This window comes from Falco biarmicus, chromosome 6, assembly GCF_023638135.1.
Source record: "Falco biarmicus isolate bFalBia1 chromosome 6, bFalBia1.pri, whole genome shotgun sequence".
In the NCBI taxonomy this organism is placed as follows: domain Eukaryota; kingdom Metazoa; phylum Chordata; class Aves; order Falconiformes; family Falconidae; genus Falco; species Falco biarmicus.
The window spans coordinates 80,918,996-80,933,638 of NC_079293.1; the positions used below are offsets into that span (position 1 = coordinate 80,918,996).

The window sequence follows — 14,643 nt, forward strand, 5'->3', positions numbered from 1 at the left end:
AACATGTTCACAGACACATTGCCCAGGTTGCTTAGCCCTGTTATTTGGCAAGGTCTCCAGCCAGATGGGTTTGCTAATGACTCCTGTAAGGTGCTTAAATCAGAATCTAGCGTAACACATGACTGCCATGTTTAATTACTCTGTTAATAGAGCAGCTTCACGGATATCGTTTGGTATGTAGAAGTCAGAGGGTTTGATGAAAAATACAAATACAAAGTAGTCTTTTTCATTGGAATGTAAGGATGCCAAAGCCTTGATCATCTGCCCATGTACAATCTTCCCTGAGAGCAGTCATAATAGCTGTTACAGCAGAGGCAGACATTTGTTCAACCCACAAAACATCTCTTAGCCAATGTGCACTAATAACGGACACAGAATTTTACTTGATTCCATTGAATATATTTTTAACTATTAAACAATTTTCTGTAGGTTTGCCTGAATGAATTCAGCTGCTGAAGGGAAACTGGGATAAAACCATGATCTTAAACTGCTGGGTTTTTTTCCTCTCAGAAGGGTACCTCAAACGTGCTCATTAGCTTAATTTCATTTTGCAGAACTGACTGTTTTGGTGTAGACTTTAGACTCAGCACTACACACAAAACATCTCACATAAGCTAACACTGCAAACAAATCCTCAATTGCAGGCACAAGAAGATGGCGAGCTACTTGCTGCTATAACTAATATAAAGTAATACGAGAAAACTAGACCCCTTTTGAAAACTGTCTTGAGGACGTATTTTTGGCTAAAGCAGTTTTTTCTCCCGAGGTCACTGATCAATGCCTAGGAATAGCCAAAACACCTTTTGACCCGTGAAGCCACCTTCTCAGTTATAGGACAGGACACGCCAAAGAAATTAACTTCGATAACGTTGACGGTCTCTCGTTGGTAACAAGGGACCATGAAAGCTCTGGGGGTTTGGACTGTCTCTGGGTTAAGAGCCTAGAGAGTGGGCTCAGCGGCAACCTGAGCTATTACGGATGACAGTGATTACAGACAACAAAATAATCCGGGTTTAAGTTTTTAACATTTATTAAAAAAGCAGGATGTATGTTCATTTCAAATTAAACAGTTAAAAATGTTAAAGCATACAAACAAATCAGTTGTGTACTAGCAGCATCCAATTGTTAGAATTTTCTAGAACTCCTCAGTACAGTCTTGGCAAGCTAAAAATATTACAACTTGCAACCAACTGACCTCACCATAGTGCAGATAAAACAAACTTTATAAAAACAACAATTTAAGGTTAAATAAGCTTAAATAAAGGTGTTAAATACAAGACACTTGATCAAAGCTTCTGTACAAAGATAAAGAAATTTGGCATTGTACAATTGATTGGCTGGCTCACACCATACATGATTTCAATAGTTAAGCAGTATAGCTGTTTAGCTGAACATTGACTATACAAAAGTAACTGAAGTTGGGAGCGGGCTAACCCCAGTGAGCCATTTACAAGGCATGTGTATTTTTAGAAAATCAGAACACTGTTTATATTCAGGCACCATTTGTTCCTGCAAATAAATAATCTCTAATGTATCTGCATCCAAACTAGTGTTAAACACATCAGTGCTAACATTTTATAAACACAGCTTTGTGACTATTCACTATACCTCCATTCTTATTGCTATGACAATGTGGACTGTGGAAATAAAACTACTGTACATACAAAAAAATAGAGCACCTTTTAAACATTAAAGTATATGTCTGGTTATTCTTTTTATCTTACAATACTGAAGCCCAAGCTAATGTAAATTGCTTTAACATCTTCACCAGCACACCTGAAATGCAGGAACTAAAACCCCAAATATTCCTCTTCAGGCAAGCCCCAGCCAGAGCATCTTCTAAAAATGTCTAAAATGACACTAAAGATTTTTTACATTCATCTGCACACAAACAAATATCTGCTATTCTCTGCTTTCTTCATATGAATTTAAAGACGGATTACCACAGTTCTCTCTCCTTTTCAGATGAGTAAAGCTGGACAGAGAATGTAGCGGAAACACCTAAAATGGATTGTGAACACAGTGAAATTATTACCCCGCTAATTCAAAAAATACAGCTGTTACATTGTTCAAATACATATTTTCCAGGGGCGCAGTCATTAGGATTTTTTGTCTATCGTATTGAAAAACCATTCTGTAAATTTCCTCAGTTGAGCAGCTGCTGTTTGAGACTCCTCCTGAAGTCTCATATTATCTTGCCTCAGATGCTGCACCTCTGCTTGGAGAACTGCCTTGTCCTGTTTTTCCTGGTTAACAAAGACACACATTGAGTAAAGCAAGTTGCCGTGAAGACAGTATTTATTTTTGTTGTTATTATTTCTGTGCAAATCACACAGCTACTTTCTTTGAGTTCCCTAATCCTGACAAATACTAACTGTAAGGTAATTCCTGAAATACGCTCCAACTACCTCATTCATTCTGATATTGCAAGAAAACTACATGCTACTTCAATACATAAATTACAGGAGTTTACACCATTTAACAAAAAAATTCAAGCACTAAAAGGATAACGAGCTTTTAGCTATTACAAATCATATATGAGAACCCAAGCCGTTAGGAACTGATTTAAAGCATACATTACGGAAGAAAAATATCTAATTTCAAAATTTTCTCTTACATGATTATTTTCTTACCAAAAGCAGTCTCATTTCTACTAGTCCTGGCATTGTCTCCAGCTCACAAATTAGACAGCAGATGAGACACAAAGCAGGTCATTGTTATGTGAGCAAGACACCACAAGGCAACAAGGATGACAAATCTGGCGTGTTAACTACTTAGCGATAGTGCTCGTGTCCGTATCCCTACCCTTTGTTAAATCCAAGGTACGATAAATGGAGATAAAGTGCCTCATTCTTTCTGGGTATGACTGTATGTAAGACAGTTATTCTGGAGAAAAAAGACCCATAAACTAGTTATCCTGAGGGCAGCTCGTTCACATAACCATTCCCACAGGACCTCCTGCGCCTCAGTGCTAAGATGAGCCACTGGGCTCTATCATTCGTTGATTACACTATACAGTTTAATTGATGTACTTTTTTAAAGCCCTTGCCGAACTCTGCATAAAAATACAACTATTAAAACCGAAGAGTAATAGTATCGCTAATGATCTCTTACCTTTCTCAGGTCAGTTTGTAGCTGCCGGAGGATGACTTCCAGCTGGTTTACTTTTCCAGTCAGAGTACTTGGGGCATGCTCCCTGTAAAGTAAACCACTACCTTCACTCCGGGTTAGTTAAAAACATTTCCTCCCCTAGCTTTTGCAGAGTAACACTTTTACTAATAGCAAAGAAAAAAAATCAATTTAGGCATAGTTAGGAAAACAGTGACAAAACCAGCAACAGCAAAAGACTACTACTGGAACCCATTGCTGTAATATCTGAAATCTGCCTCTCAGGCGAATCAGGCAGAATTCACAATGATTTAAGAAGGAATGTTTTAGGAATTATTTGCACATACCCTTCACAGGGCAAGTCAAACTTGCTGCTAAATGGTGTGCTGAGCATGTTTGTTAACAAGCTGCCTTCAGATAAGGACTGTACTAATCTGGAGCAAGCTGCAGTAGCAATTACTGTAAACCAAAAGAGCTGTTAGGAGTTCTTTTGTCTGGTCTGCGGTTGTGTCATTTGCAGCAAAGGATAAACCTATGGCTTTATGGAGACAAATATTTTGTTTAAAGGTCAAAACATATGAAATATTGCCACAGGTTAATGAAATGCACAACTGAAAGAAAATACTGAGAATAGCTTCTATTTCCTGTATGATAATGAGCACTGCGGGAGACAGTTTCATATATGTTATAGATGAAATTAGCCATAATGCGAATCATTTTGTCTAGAAGAGAGAAGCTGAAGAGATAAGCTTTATATACAAAGCTGAATCAGCTGCTTCATGCAAGTCCACAAATCTGACAGATTTGACGATACTAAAAGTGGAACATCTTTAACAGTCTTTTGCAATCCTTACTGATCACTAGGCTGGGAAAGATGTGGACTTGGAAGTCATTACAATAAATCTGCTTTACCATGTAAGTTAATTTCTGTAAAATTGGTTCAAATTATAATGTGATAGTCTAACAAGCAAGAAGACTTTTCCCTCCGTTTCCTGTTCTTCCATTCCTGCAGCTGAAGAGCAAAACTAATCAAAGATGTGTTTTTCTGTTAAAGCACACTAGTGGACAGATTACACTGCTGAATCTGTGTTTTTAATAAGTATACTCCTCACAGCAGGGAAGACGGGGAAAAGAAAAAAAAAAAAAAGTTCTTTCTCCAGAGCACCGGGAAGAATTTGAAGAATTGGACAGTTTGGCATACAAGTTTCCTGCAGTCCTCAGCTACAACTTCTCTTGGTTAATTTACCTCTGTATGAATGAAAAATCATGGTTTTGCAAGTAGTTGCAAATAGTTACAAAAGATAGGTAGGAACACCTGTTCCAAGGTCTGAGATGTGCTGCAGATAAGGTTATTGCAAACTACAGAGTTCAGCTCCTATTACAGTTCTATACAAATAAAAATATAAATAAATGTTAACACAAGTTAGTATTTTATAGGAGGAATACAGTGAAAAATTCAATTAGCCGAGACTCTGCATCAGAGGCCTATTCCAGTGAGAGAGCTTTATCTGACTATACCTAAAATTTTCTAGGTAGAACTGCTCAGAGGCTCATTCCAAGAAACAACATTTTTCAGAATCAAAGACATGATCAGTCAAGGTAATAGGTCTGCCATCAAATAGCAGTGAAACACGCATACAAGCAATTTGACATGCAACATTAAGAGAACATATTTTCTTAAAATATTTTTGTAAGAAATCCACTTTAATTCTGACATACCCAGTAGCCTCAAGGAAATCTTTTCCATCCGTGGGACTCTCATCCAAAGGTAAGTCTTGTGCTCCTTCCAAGCCCTGAGCTTGCTGCATATCATTCAAGGTACAAAAAGATGCTACTCTCTGATCTGTAAAAAAGTAACGTAAGGATACGTTTAAAGCTGGACATATATACAAAATAAAAGGCTACATTGCAGCCGTTATCCTGTATCAGTTAGAGAAATGGATGTAGGTTTCTACATCACAGCTTTGAAGATAATCAGCAGATGTAAAGTATATTCCAACTAGTTGGCTTCCCCACATCTGCATCCAAAGGCAACCCCAAAGCAATTTTTTGTGTCTATCAGCAGAGTAAGATAGATTTGTTTGGACCAGTTAATGCTGATATGAACAGTAAATTGGTTTTGATGAAATCCGCAGAAAAACATTTGAGAATTCAGGGCCACAACCAATGACAATAATAATTCATTGAAAAGGTTTGCATTTCCCATGGACTTAAAGCCATTGGATTCCTCAGAAATCTGCACTGTTCATTTCACACTGTTTTACTGTCTCAAGCATTTGCAGAACCTCATGGTAATCTGCATACTTGAAAAACAATAAATTCACACTATTTTTATCAATTGAGTTTTTGTTATATATATTACTAAGGCACACTATTATCTACATTGGATTCCACTAGAACACAATCTAACAAGCACAGATGTAATTACCTATGGATATACAGTGTGGTTGCCAAAATACATCAGTCACCACATAATAGAAGTATGCCATGCAGATCATCATTGCACAGAACAGGAGTAAATGATGCATTCATTAGGATTTAATTTGTCTTCTTAAAAAAAATAAAAATCCATATTCTGTGGAGATTGATTTAACTTATTTCTGTCAAACAAAATCCATTCTGTAGGCTTGTAATAAATTCTGGCAATAACATGCCTGCCTTGCCCTTTCTCCCCTTGCTCTACCACCCCACAAGCCCGAAGCTTGCATCATCATGCAAACGTGCAAACATAGGAAATAGTAAAGAAAGTTTAAAAAAGGCAAAAGCCATCAAGCCCAGACCATCACCTAGAAACGGCGTGTGATGACAGAACGGCCCAAATTCTTCATCTGAGTCAAAACCTGGAATAAGATTTAGAATGTTCCTATGAACAAGAGAGTCCATCTCTGCTGGCGCGGCTGTGGCCCTCACGTACAGCGCACACAGCGGGATGCTCCCGCTCATGCTGGCTCTCGCTCTCGGCTTCGCAACACCATTTTGACACACCACCAACGTTCCAGGCCAGCATGAGATGTCATGCCCCGTGCCTCTTCACAGTAACACCCAGTGTTGCAACACAGCATGACAGCTTGGCGTGCCACACACAAAGCCAACCCTCCAGGCCCTATGCACCCCAACAGCGAACACAGACCAGATCGTTTCAACTAGGAAGGAGATTTTGGTCTAAAAGTTCTACCAAACAAACACAGGAAATCCCTAAAAAGCTCTTTAAAGGGATTCTTTAAATGAATAGTTTTAAGGAATAGCAAAGATTGAGAATTAATTCCATAAGATAATGAAGAAAAGTTGCATGTCATTTTTTGTCCCATTTTAAAGACCACAGCCCGTTTCCCCTTCCTTTTATCTCTATTTCTGACGAGCGATCAATATCAGCAAATATAAACATAACTTTTTCATATGTGCTGACAATAAGGTAAGAATATAATTTTCAACACATAATCAATGACCTCATTTACAGAGCTGAAACTTATTAAGTTGCATAGATTTAATTAGTACAGGTAAATTAAAACTACTCTCCCAGCCCAAACACAGCCTGTGGGCCAGACACGAGACCGTGTAAGCGATCAGTTGGAACTACATATCTAATTATTGATTTCACCTTTACACTGTTCACACTTTTGTTACCACTTCATAGAAGAGAACAGCCAGCAACAAATGTTATGCTGTTGCTATTTTACCTACGGCAAACAATACATGACAGGTAACGTTGTGTCTCAGAGGCAATTCTACTGTTTTTATATATATATATATATATATATATGTGTATATATATATAAAAATATCTGCATTTTTCTCCCTCTGCCAACTAAACTTAATTAAAGAGAATGGCCACTTGTCTGGTTTATTTTGTCAGTTGAGAAAATGTTTTGTTATTTGATGTCCCCAGCAGTATTTGAAGGCATCTCTTTCTTGATGGATAAAAGCAGGTGCAAAACCAGGTACATGCAGCTTTAATGAAATCACGTGATGCCATATTTAAACAAAATATATGAAAATATTTTCCTATTATTTCAACCCGCAACAAAAATTTTAAAACCTGAAGTGTATTGTGTGGATTGATTTTTTCCTTCCTTGTGTAATCCCTAATGAATTTAATCTCCACATAATTTAAAAATAGTATTAAAACTTAGAATAAGAAATTCATTGTTAAACCTTTTATATTATCCTAGCACAACTTAAACATATTTTTCCAATATTCATATCTTTATAAAATATGAAACCATATTCTCACATTCATCAGGTGAGGAATAAAGTCACTACATGATTGCTAATACCCAGAAGTTTCCAATCATATCACATACTACGTAAATTTCTGTGTTGCTCTTCAAAGAGGTAGTTCCTTAATTATCAAAAGCCAGGTTAGTGTCAAAATCATTCTCTGAACTCGTTAGTGACACCATAAAACTCTGCAATAACTAGTACATCAATAAAATCCTAGACTAGGAAACTATTTTGCCTTTGAAGACTTGTCAAGTACTTTTAAAGACACATCTTTGTTTTCAGTAACTACAGCAAATCTCACTGATATCCCTCTAAGTATTCACACTTAGCAATAGTTTCACCAACTTACTTTTTAAATCAAAACTGGTTTAGGTGAGTTGTGGTGAAGGTTGAACTTGTGCTTCAAAGACCAAAATCTTCCCACTGATTTTTGGTTTATTTGTTTTTAACAGAACTGTCTTGACTCTATATTCATGAAAATGAAATCAAAGATGCTTTCACTAACAGCTAACTTTTCAAAAGAAAAAACAAGTGTATTTCTGACTATGATGCTGTAGACACAGGTTCTGCTTCCTCCAAACTACAGGGACACCTCCTATTCAATTCAAGTGATATGTACATACTAAACAGAAGAAAATAATATGTAAATCTCAGAGCTCTTTATTTTTCTCTGGGACATCCTTGCCAAACCCCACAGGACCCACACATGGAAAACTATTTGCGAAAATATATTGGTGTTTATATAAAAAGTTTAATCAACAGTTGACTTAGCAAGACCAAAGATAAGACAAAATTCATGTCTCACTCTAAAGTAATAGAATTGTACAGTTGTAACCACTAAGAATTTGAATCTGGATTTTCATTGTACTAGACCACTAACAGGCAGAAATAACTCCAGCCAGTTTTGATGTACCAGAGAGAAGAAAAGGCTAAAATGAATATAGTGCATAAAGCTGCTCTCTTATAATTGAGGTCATATCTACCCACAAACATACACTGACATATGCACTGAAGAAAAAAAAAGTTACACACGCATGCACTAGAAATGACCAAATGTTAACCTAATATTTTTCTCTTTTTCTAGCACTCTAACATACTAATTTGGTTAAAATAATTATCTGCCATGCTGAATGCTTCAATTCTTTCTCATTATGTTATGTGTAGCATTACTCGCATTAAGCGATAAAGATTTTATAATATTAATTATAGCAGCACAGATGTTTCTGCAAAGATAAACAAGCATTAAAAAATACTGCATTCCGACTGGCAGTAGTAGACATTCATAGAAATAGCCTGGAAAAAAACCCAGAAGTTGAAACCACCTATTTTAATGAACTAAATCAGAGACATCAGAGGGGCTTTCTTATGCTATTAATGCCCACAATATGATTTACCAAATGCTAAACAGCTTTTTTTTAAAGCACAATAACCCTCATTTAAAGTAGCAAAAATTCTCTATTTATAATAATAATCAATATTTATGTTTGTGTCAATACTCTTTTGTAATGACAGAAACAGATATGGACATCTAGAAAGGTTTCTCCTTTTGTTCCCCAAAACATGGAAAAGATCCAAAATTAGCCATCAGTAACATAATACAGAGGTTGAAACCCAGTCCTTCTTCCCTAACTTGGAGATCTATAGGAGGGATAACACAAAAAGATAATTAAAAAAATACATTCTCTCCCTTATCCCATATTGTTTTCTGAGATTTCTTTGTTTTTCTTCTAATTTGGCTTTCAAATTTATTCCACAACACCCCCATATATTTACCTTTACTCAGTTCAACATGCTTCCTTGCTTGCTTTTGCTTTTTTAACTTCTCCTTTTTCAACCCAACTGCCCTCCCTAAAACCCTACTGCTTTTGCTATACAGTCACATGCAGCTCTGTCTGTTTTTTTATTGTTTACTTCCGGAACGGATGAAAAAAAACCATACAGCCACATACTTTTAGCACGTCACCTGCTTCCTGGTTGTGCTGTCCCTCTGCAGCTCCCACTAAAATAAAAGACGGGAACTGGAAGTAGCCTACCCATGTGTGAAAGAAATGGAAGGATACCCCTTGCTACTGACTGCATCCATAAAGATGATCTCTGGATAAACAGCACAGTCAAAACTCTGTCCTGGAAAGGAAGGCAGTGTGAAGACTTGAAGTTGCAATGTGCTCCAGCTTATGGATGCAGATCCCAACAGACACAGCTCGAGCAAAACCCCTGACTGATGTACTTGCTGGAGCCCATGGAGTTGATGCCTGCACAGCTCTCCATTGCGCTGTGAACACCTGTCTTAGCAATAACAGAGAATTTTCAGGGAAAGTTTGGAGTAAATATTCAGTTTCCCACACAAGCTCTTGCAAGCAAAAGCAGTGGAAAATGAAATCCTCACAAAGTGAAAAGCGTTATCATCATGCCTTCAATTTAAAAAAACAAGTAATGGCTTACTCCACCCTCATGGGCCACAGGACCAAGCCTTCAGTTGGATAAAAGCTAGTAACTAATTAATAAACAACCTAGTTAACTATTCATTTGGGGGTAGAGGGGGAAGCTCAAAATGAGACCACTGTTCTTGTTACACCCATGAGTAAACTCTGAGTATAGATGATGGTCGCAAAAACCTTGCTACTATATTTAATTCTTAATCCAATTAATGCCAACATTATAAGCACCTAAAAAGGGTATATTTAACATTAATCAAGATATAACTGCATTTAAAACAGACAGATGAAGGACTGTGAGGCCCAGATTTTGGACATGGAAGTCGTCAGAATATGTAAGTTGTCAACATACAATCTACAGAGATCACAGGGGGAAAACCCTGACTTTGGAATCAGATTGGTAATTCTAATAAACCTAAATTCTAATTAAAAAAAGACCTTGTACAAAGAAAAACCTAAAATTAAGTCTTGTATCTAGGAGCTAGAACAGAATACAACTTTGATATATCAGGCTGGCAAAGCCAAACTAGAGAACAACTCTTAACATCAATTTCTTAAATCAGTATTATGAAAGTCCTATCCATCGTATGCATCCTTTTTCTTTGAAGGTTTGGGTGGGCGGGTTGGTTTGGGTTTTTTTGAGATGGTCCTATATACAGTGTGATCACGTTTCCACCCAGTTTAATGAAAGGATCAAAGTAGGTTTATATTCAGAGGTGGACAACCTTTAGAATCACCCACTGTCTTTTTCACATTGATAGAATGCAAACCAGCTAATTCCGAGCAATTTTTACAGAGTAAGTTGAAGCAGCTCCTAAGTCAACAACATTAAAATACATAAGGAAACTGTATCTGCTAATTCCTATCAAACACATTCCCTCCCAGTGACTTTTTTGTGACATGCCTATCAGTTACTCTTTTTTAAAATGATTTTCAAATTGCAAGACACAGGATAGAGAAAGTTGGACAAGGGCTTAAAAATTCTATTGCTTGTAAAAATTTCAAATTGCAGTACTATGAATTTAGTCAAAACATTTTATAAATCATTTAACATATACACAGATGTCTTTATTTTAGAGTCCTAAACAGAAAAGAATTACAGTCCTTCATACAAAACTAGATTATTATTTATTACTCAAATTCTTACAATAATTAAAAAAACCCCAAACAATAGAAAGTTTCTATCTAGGAACTCAGACCATGAGTTCTTCTGCATTATCTACAGATACATCTAAGATTTCTACAATTAAAACCCAAGAAGTGAACACTCCTCCTCCCTAGGATAGAGCACTGTGGACAGTTATGTTGTTCTACCTCTCTCTCTCAAATTAAAATGGTAATTACATTCACATAGCACATACCAAAGTGAAATAAATTTCATCATGATATTAAGTAGTAAAAATAATGAAAAACTATTGACGTTTTCAAAGCAAGCTAAAAATACAGGAGATAACTGGTACAGAATCACATTTCAGTCAGCTGAACTGAAATTTTTTACTAGCATGTAAAAATACTCTTCAAGTACAAAGTTACAGAATTAGTCATATACTGATCCAAATCTGTTTTCAGTTAATTTAAGATGTCAATAACAAATTGCAGGATGTTCCCTGAGCAATCAAACATAAGAAATGCATGGGAACACTTGTCAGATTCTCAGTGTCACAGCCCTGCCTGCCAGCTACAACAGGTGTGTTTGAGTAGTACTGAACAGTGACGAATGCACATACACTGAATCAGGTTAAGAAACAACCCAGTACTTCAGATTGTTCATGATCACTGTTGGTTTGGGCTTTTAAAAATGCCATTTGTATTATTATAGTAGTAGTTCTGAAAAGCTTTTGATCAAATTGAAATTTAATCACTTCATACTTAGGGAAGGAATCAGGTTCCAGAAAACTGACACCCATGTGGCTTTTAGTTGAAAAAATAGAGGAACATCTCATCACTAACTTCACTACCTGTTCTCCTCAAGAAGTTAAGACCTGTATCTTACACAATGACTGTGTTAATGCCATCCTTATGCACAGATACCTTAGACCTGCCATACATTCGCTAATGAGAGCAACACCAGTTAAGAACTGTTGGAAATTTTAGGACAGCACAGTGACCTAACTAAAACACCCCTCAGAAACAAAAAAACACTGACACATTCAGCTGTACATATTCATATACACACTCAAACCAATATCCACCTTTCTGTGTTTATACATTATATGTAGATTTAGCTCTCAGACAGGCAAATGAGGTTTTTTCTTAGTTAGGCTGGTCTTCTAAATTTAATAATGCAAACCTGGCCTATATCCTGCGCCTCAAGTTCTGCTACTGGAAAATATTGCGTACATTTTTGCTGCTTTTCAAGGCCTTATGATGAAAACTGTGAGGGATGGCAACATCATTTGGACTACACTTACAAGTTTATAAACACAACACAATAAACCCAGGGAAGTGTTACTCCCCGTTTCATTTTAAACATCTAACTTAAGTGCTTTGAATCCCTCCTTCAAAGCACCTGATTTTTTCAGTCGATTACAGAAGGATACAGAAGGCGCCTAAATGGATGAATTTATCTAAGATAGATACTGAAAGCATCATGAATACCCCACGTTTTCAGTGACAATTTTCCACGCTGAGAAATGATACTGCCAAAAGAACTAAAGGGCTACAGAGGCAAACACCGAATTTTTGTAATTCAAAATGTAGCTATACAATATATATTTAAAAAAAAAAAAAAAGTTTGTGTACTGAACATTGATCTTTATTCAAATTTTCCTGTTACCTTCAAACGCTCGTGCAGCATCTACCAGGTGGGACCAGTCTAGCCCTGTGGCAGTGTCTGGCAGGGGCATCAGGCCAGGATCATTGAATTTGGCTTTATCAGATAAGGACCCATCTGAGAACCAGAATTCATCTAAACAATAAACACAATAATTAGTCTTCCTATAACAATGATGTACAATTAATTGTGACGCTATTATAATGAACTGTAAAGAAAAGGTATAAGCAAAGGGTGCTTATCTTCATTTCTCTTGTTTCTGTCTTTTCCTGTTCAATGCTTCTTATGGGTGGAACAATTTTTAAACTTCAGCAGAATAAGATGGGAAGGGTTTCTGAAGATTTTTTTGTGCCACTTTTCACATGATATGTTCTTCACATTTTCATGTGAATGCTGTGTGAGCAGGCAGCATCCATTCTTAAAGCATACCATAATAAACCTGAGCACTAAGCAGGAAAGTTGCTAGATTCATAAAGCTGTATTTTTAGAAGGCTGTGAAACAACATATGAGATATTGACATGCAGAGTTTTGCTCTGAAACTTAAATAGTTCAGCTCCAGAATTGTAAACAATATCACCTGCTTTTCTTTTAATGTATTTGTAAATTCTAGCCTATATCCAAATCTCACTGTCACAATCTAAATATTGCCCTATTAGTTTAATATTTGTAGCTGTATATCGAGGACGTAAGACTTAGCTGGTGAACTCTAAGCTCGAAAGTGCTCTGTAACACATTGAATACTGTAGATAGACCATATATTAGTTGAAATGTATACACTATAAAGTTAGTTCAAACACAGCTTTCAGTTATGCAGTCTTTTAGAAAGGCACCATAAAAATACATCTTAGTAGAGGAGATGTTAGTTTTCATAATTATCTTAAATAGTTTTACATTTTCCTTATCTACCCATAGCCATCTTCACTCTGATCAATGTGAACACATCAAAGTGAATACCACTGAACAGGCACACAGAGGTTCTTAAAACTGAACATAAACCAAATACATCATTTATAATAAAATTTCATCTTAGCTATAAAGCTAGGGATACAATATTGTAATTTTATTATATAGTACATCTAGGAAAAAAGAAGTTTTACTTCAGACGTATCTACTTCTATTAAACAAAAAGGTCAAAATAGTAATGTTTCCTCAAATATTTCAGAAGGAAATTCCCATCTAGTTATTCCAGTGATTCAGACTATAATATTTATGAGGAACATTTTTGCCAGGAAAACTCCAAACACAAAAATCAACAAAAGAAAAAAATGCACATATACAAGTGGAAGACAAATTATAGTTTAAGAAAATGGGATGTTGTCATTGTCCTGACACTGATGAAAAAGAACCAAAATTCATTTGAACTGAAGATTTCTGGCCTGCTACAGAGCATTCTACTTTACGGAGCAATGATATAGAGCATATCATATTCTTTGCAGAAAGCTTGTTTAAAGAAAATTAAAAATTAAAAAATCAGGAACAGGAAAGTGAAGGAGGTTTGCAATCCTCTGCCAAAAATTAGGAGTCCCACAAAGCAAAAACAATGCAGAAGAGGTAGAAATCCTGTTTACTGTGGAATTTATCTTGTTCTACCACTTACATGAAAGATGCAGTATTGTTAGATTACAGTTGGAAATGGCTTGACAAAACCTTTGTAGAAATGTCTTTCACAGTACCCACTCTTGTATGCAAAAGTGGATGTTATATGAAAAGGAAAATGTAATATACAAATATATGCTACTCATACATCTGTACTAAGATTTCAGTTTCAGTTCCTTATAAATATACATAAAATCTTATCTAAGGTCATCTGGTGCGCAAATACATTGGAAGCTCCACATCAGAGCAGTCTCTGAACTTTTGTATAAGACCTGGGAATCATAAGAAACTTATTTATACAAGTACGAATATTTTATACATCCCTGTTGTGGCAAACAGACAGAAAGCCTTATGTGAAAGACTGGCAAGTCAGCTTTTGGTTCTTAGACCACCAGGCAAGCCCTGAGGGACAGCCCTTGCTTTTGTGTGATCAGCCTAGAGAGGCTGACTGGGAGACCTGTCAGAAAGATGCCTGCTCCCAGTGTGATTCGGCTGGCTTTCCAAATTAA

At 36.3% G+C, this 14,643-nt stretch overlaps 1 protein-coding gene across 8 annotated transcripts in view; it reads right to left on the reverse strand.

The window, feature by feature from the left end:
- Nucleotides 1–1,006: 1,006 nt before the first annotated feature.
- SIPA1L2 (signal induced proliferation associated 1 like 2) overlaps nucleotides 1,007–14,643 on the reverse strand; it is a 151,891-nt gene continuing 138,254 nt past the window's right edge. For 5 of the 8 annotated variants that reach the window (XM_056343722.1, XM_056343721.1, XM_056343725.1 and 2 more), the window contains 5 exons: nucleotides 12,541–12,672; nucleotides 5,895–5,948; nucleotides 4,828–4,951; nucleotides 3,115–3,196; nucleotides 1,007–2,246 (listed from right to left, as the gene is read on the reverse strand). In XM_056343722.1, coding sequence (XP_056199697.1) covers nucleotides 2,100–2,246; nucleotides 3,115–3,196; nucleotides 4,828–4,951; nucleotides 5,895–5,948; nucleotides 12,541–12,672 — 539 coding nt within the window. In that variant the 3' untranslated portion in view covers nucleotides 1,007–2,099. The remainder of the gene's footprint in view (nucleotides 2,247–3,114; nucleotides 3,197–4,827; nucleotides 4,952–5,894; nucleotides 5,949–12,540; nucleotides 12,673–14,643) is intronic. The other 3 variants (XM_056343724.1, XM_056343727.1, XM_056343728.1) reach the window with 2 other exon arrangements.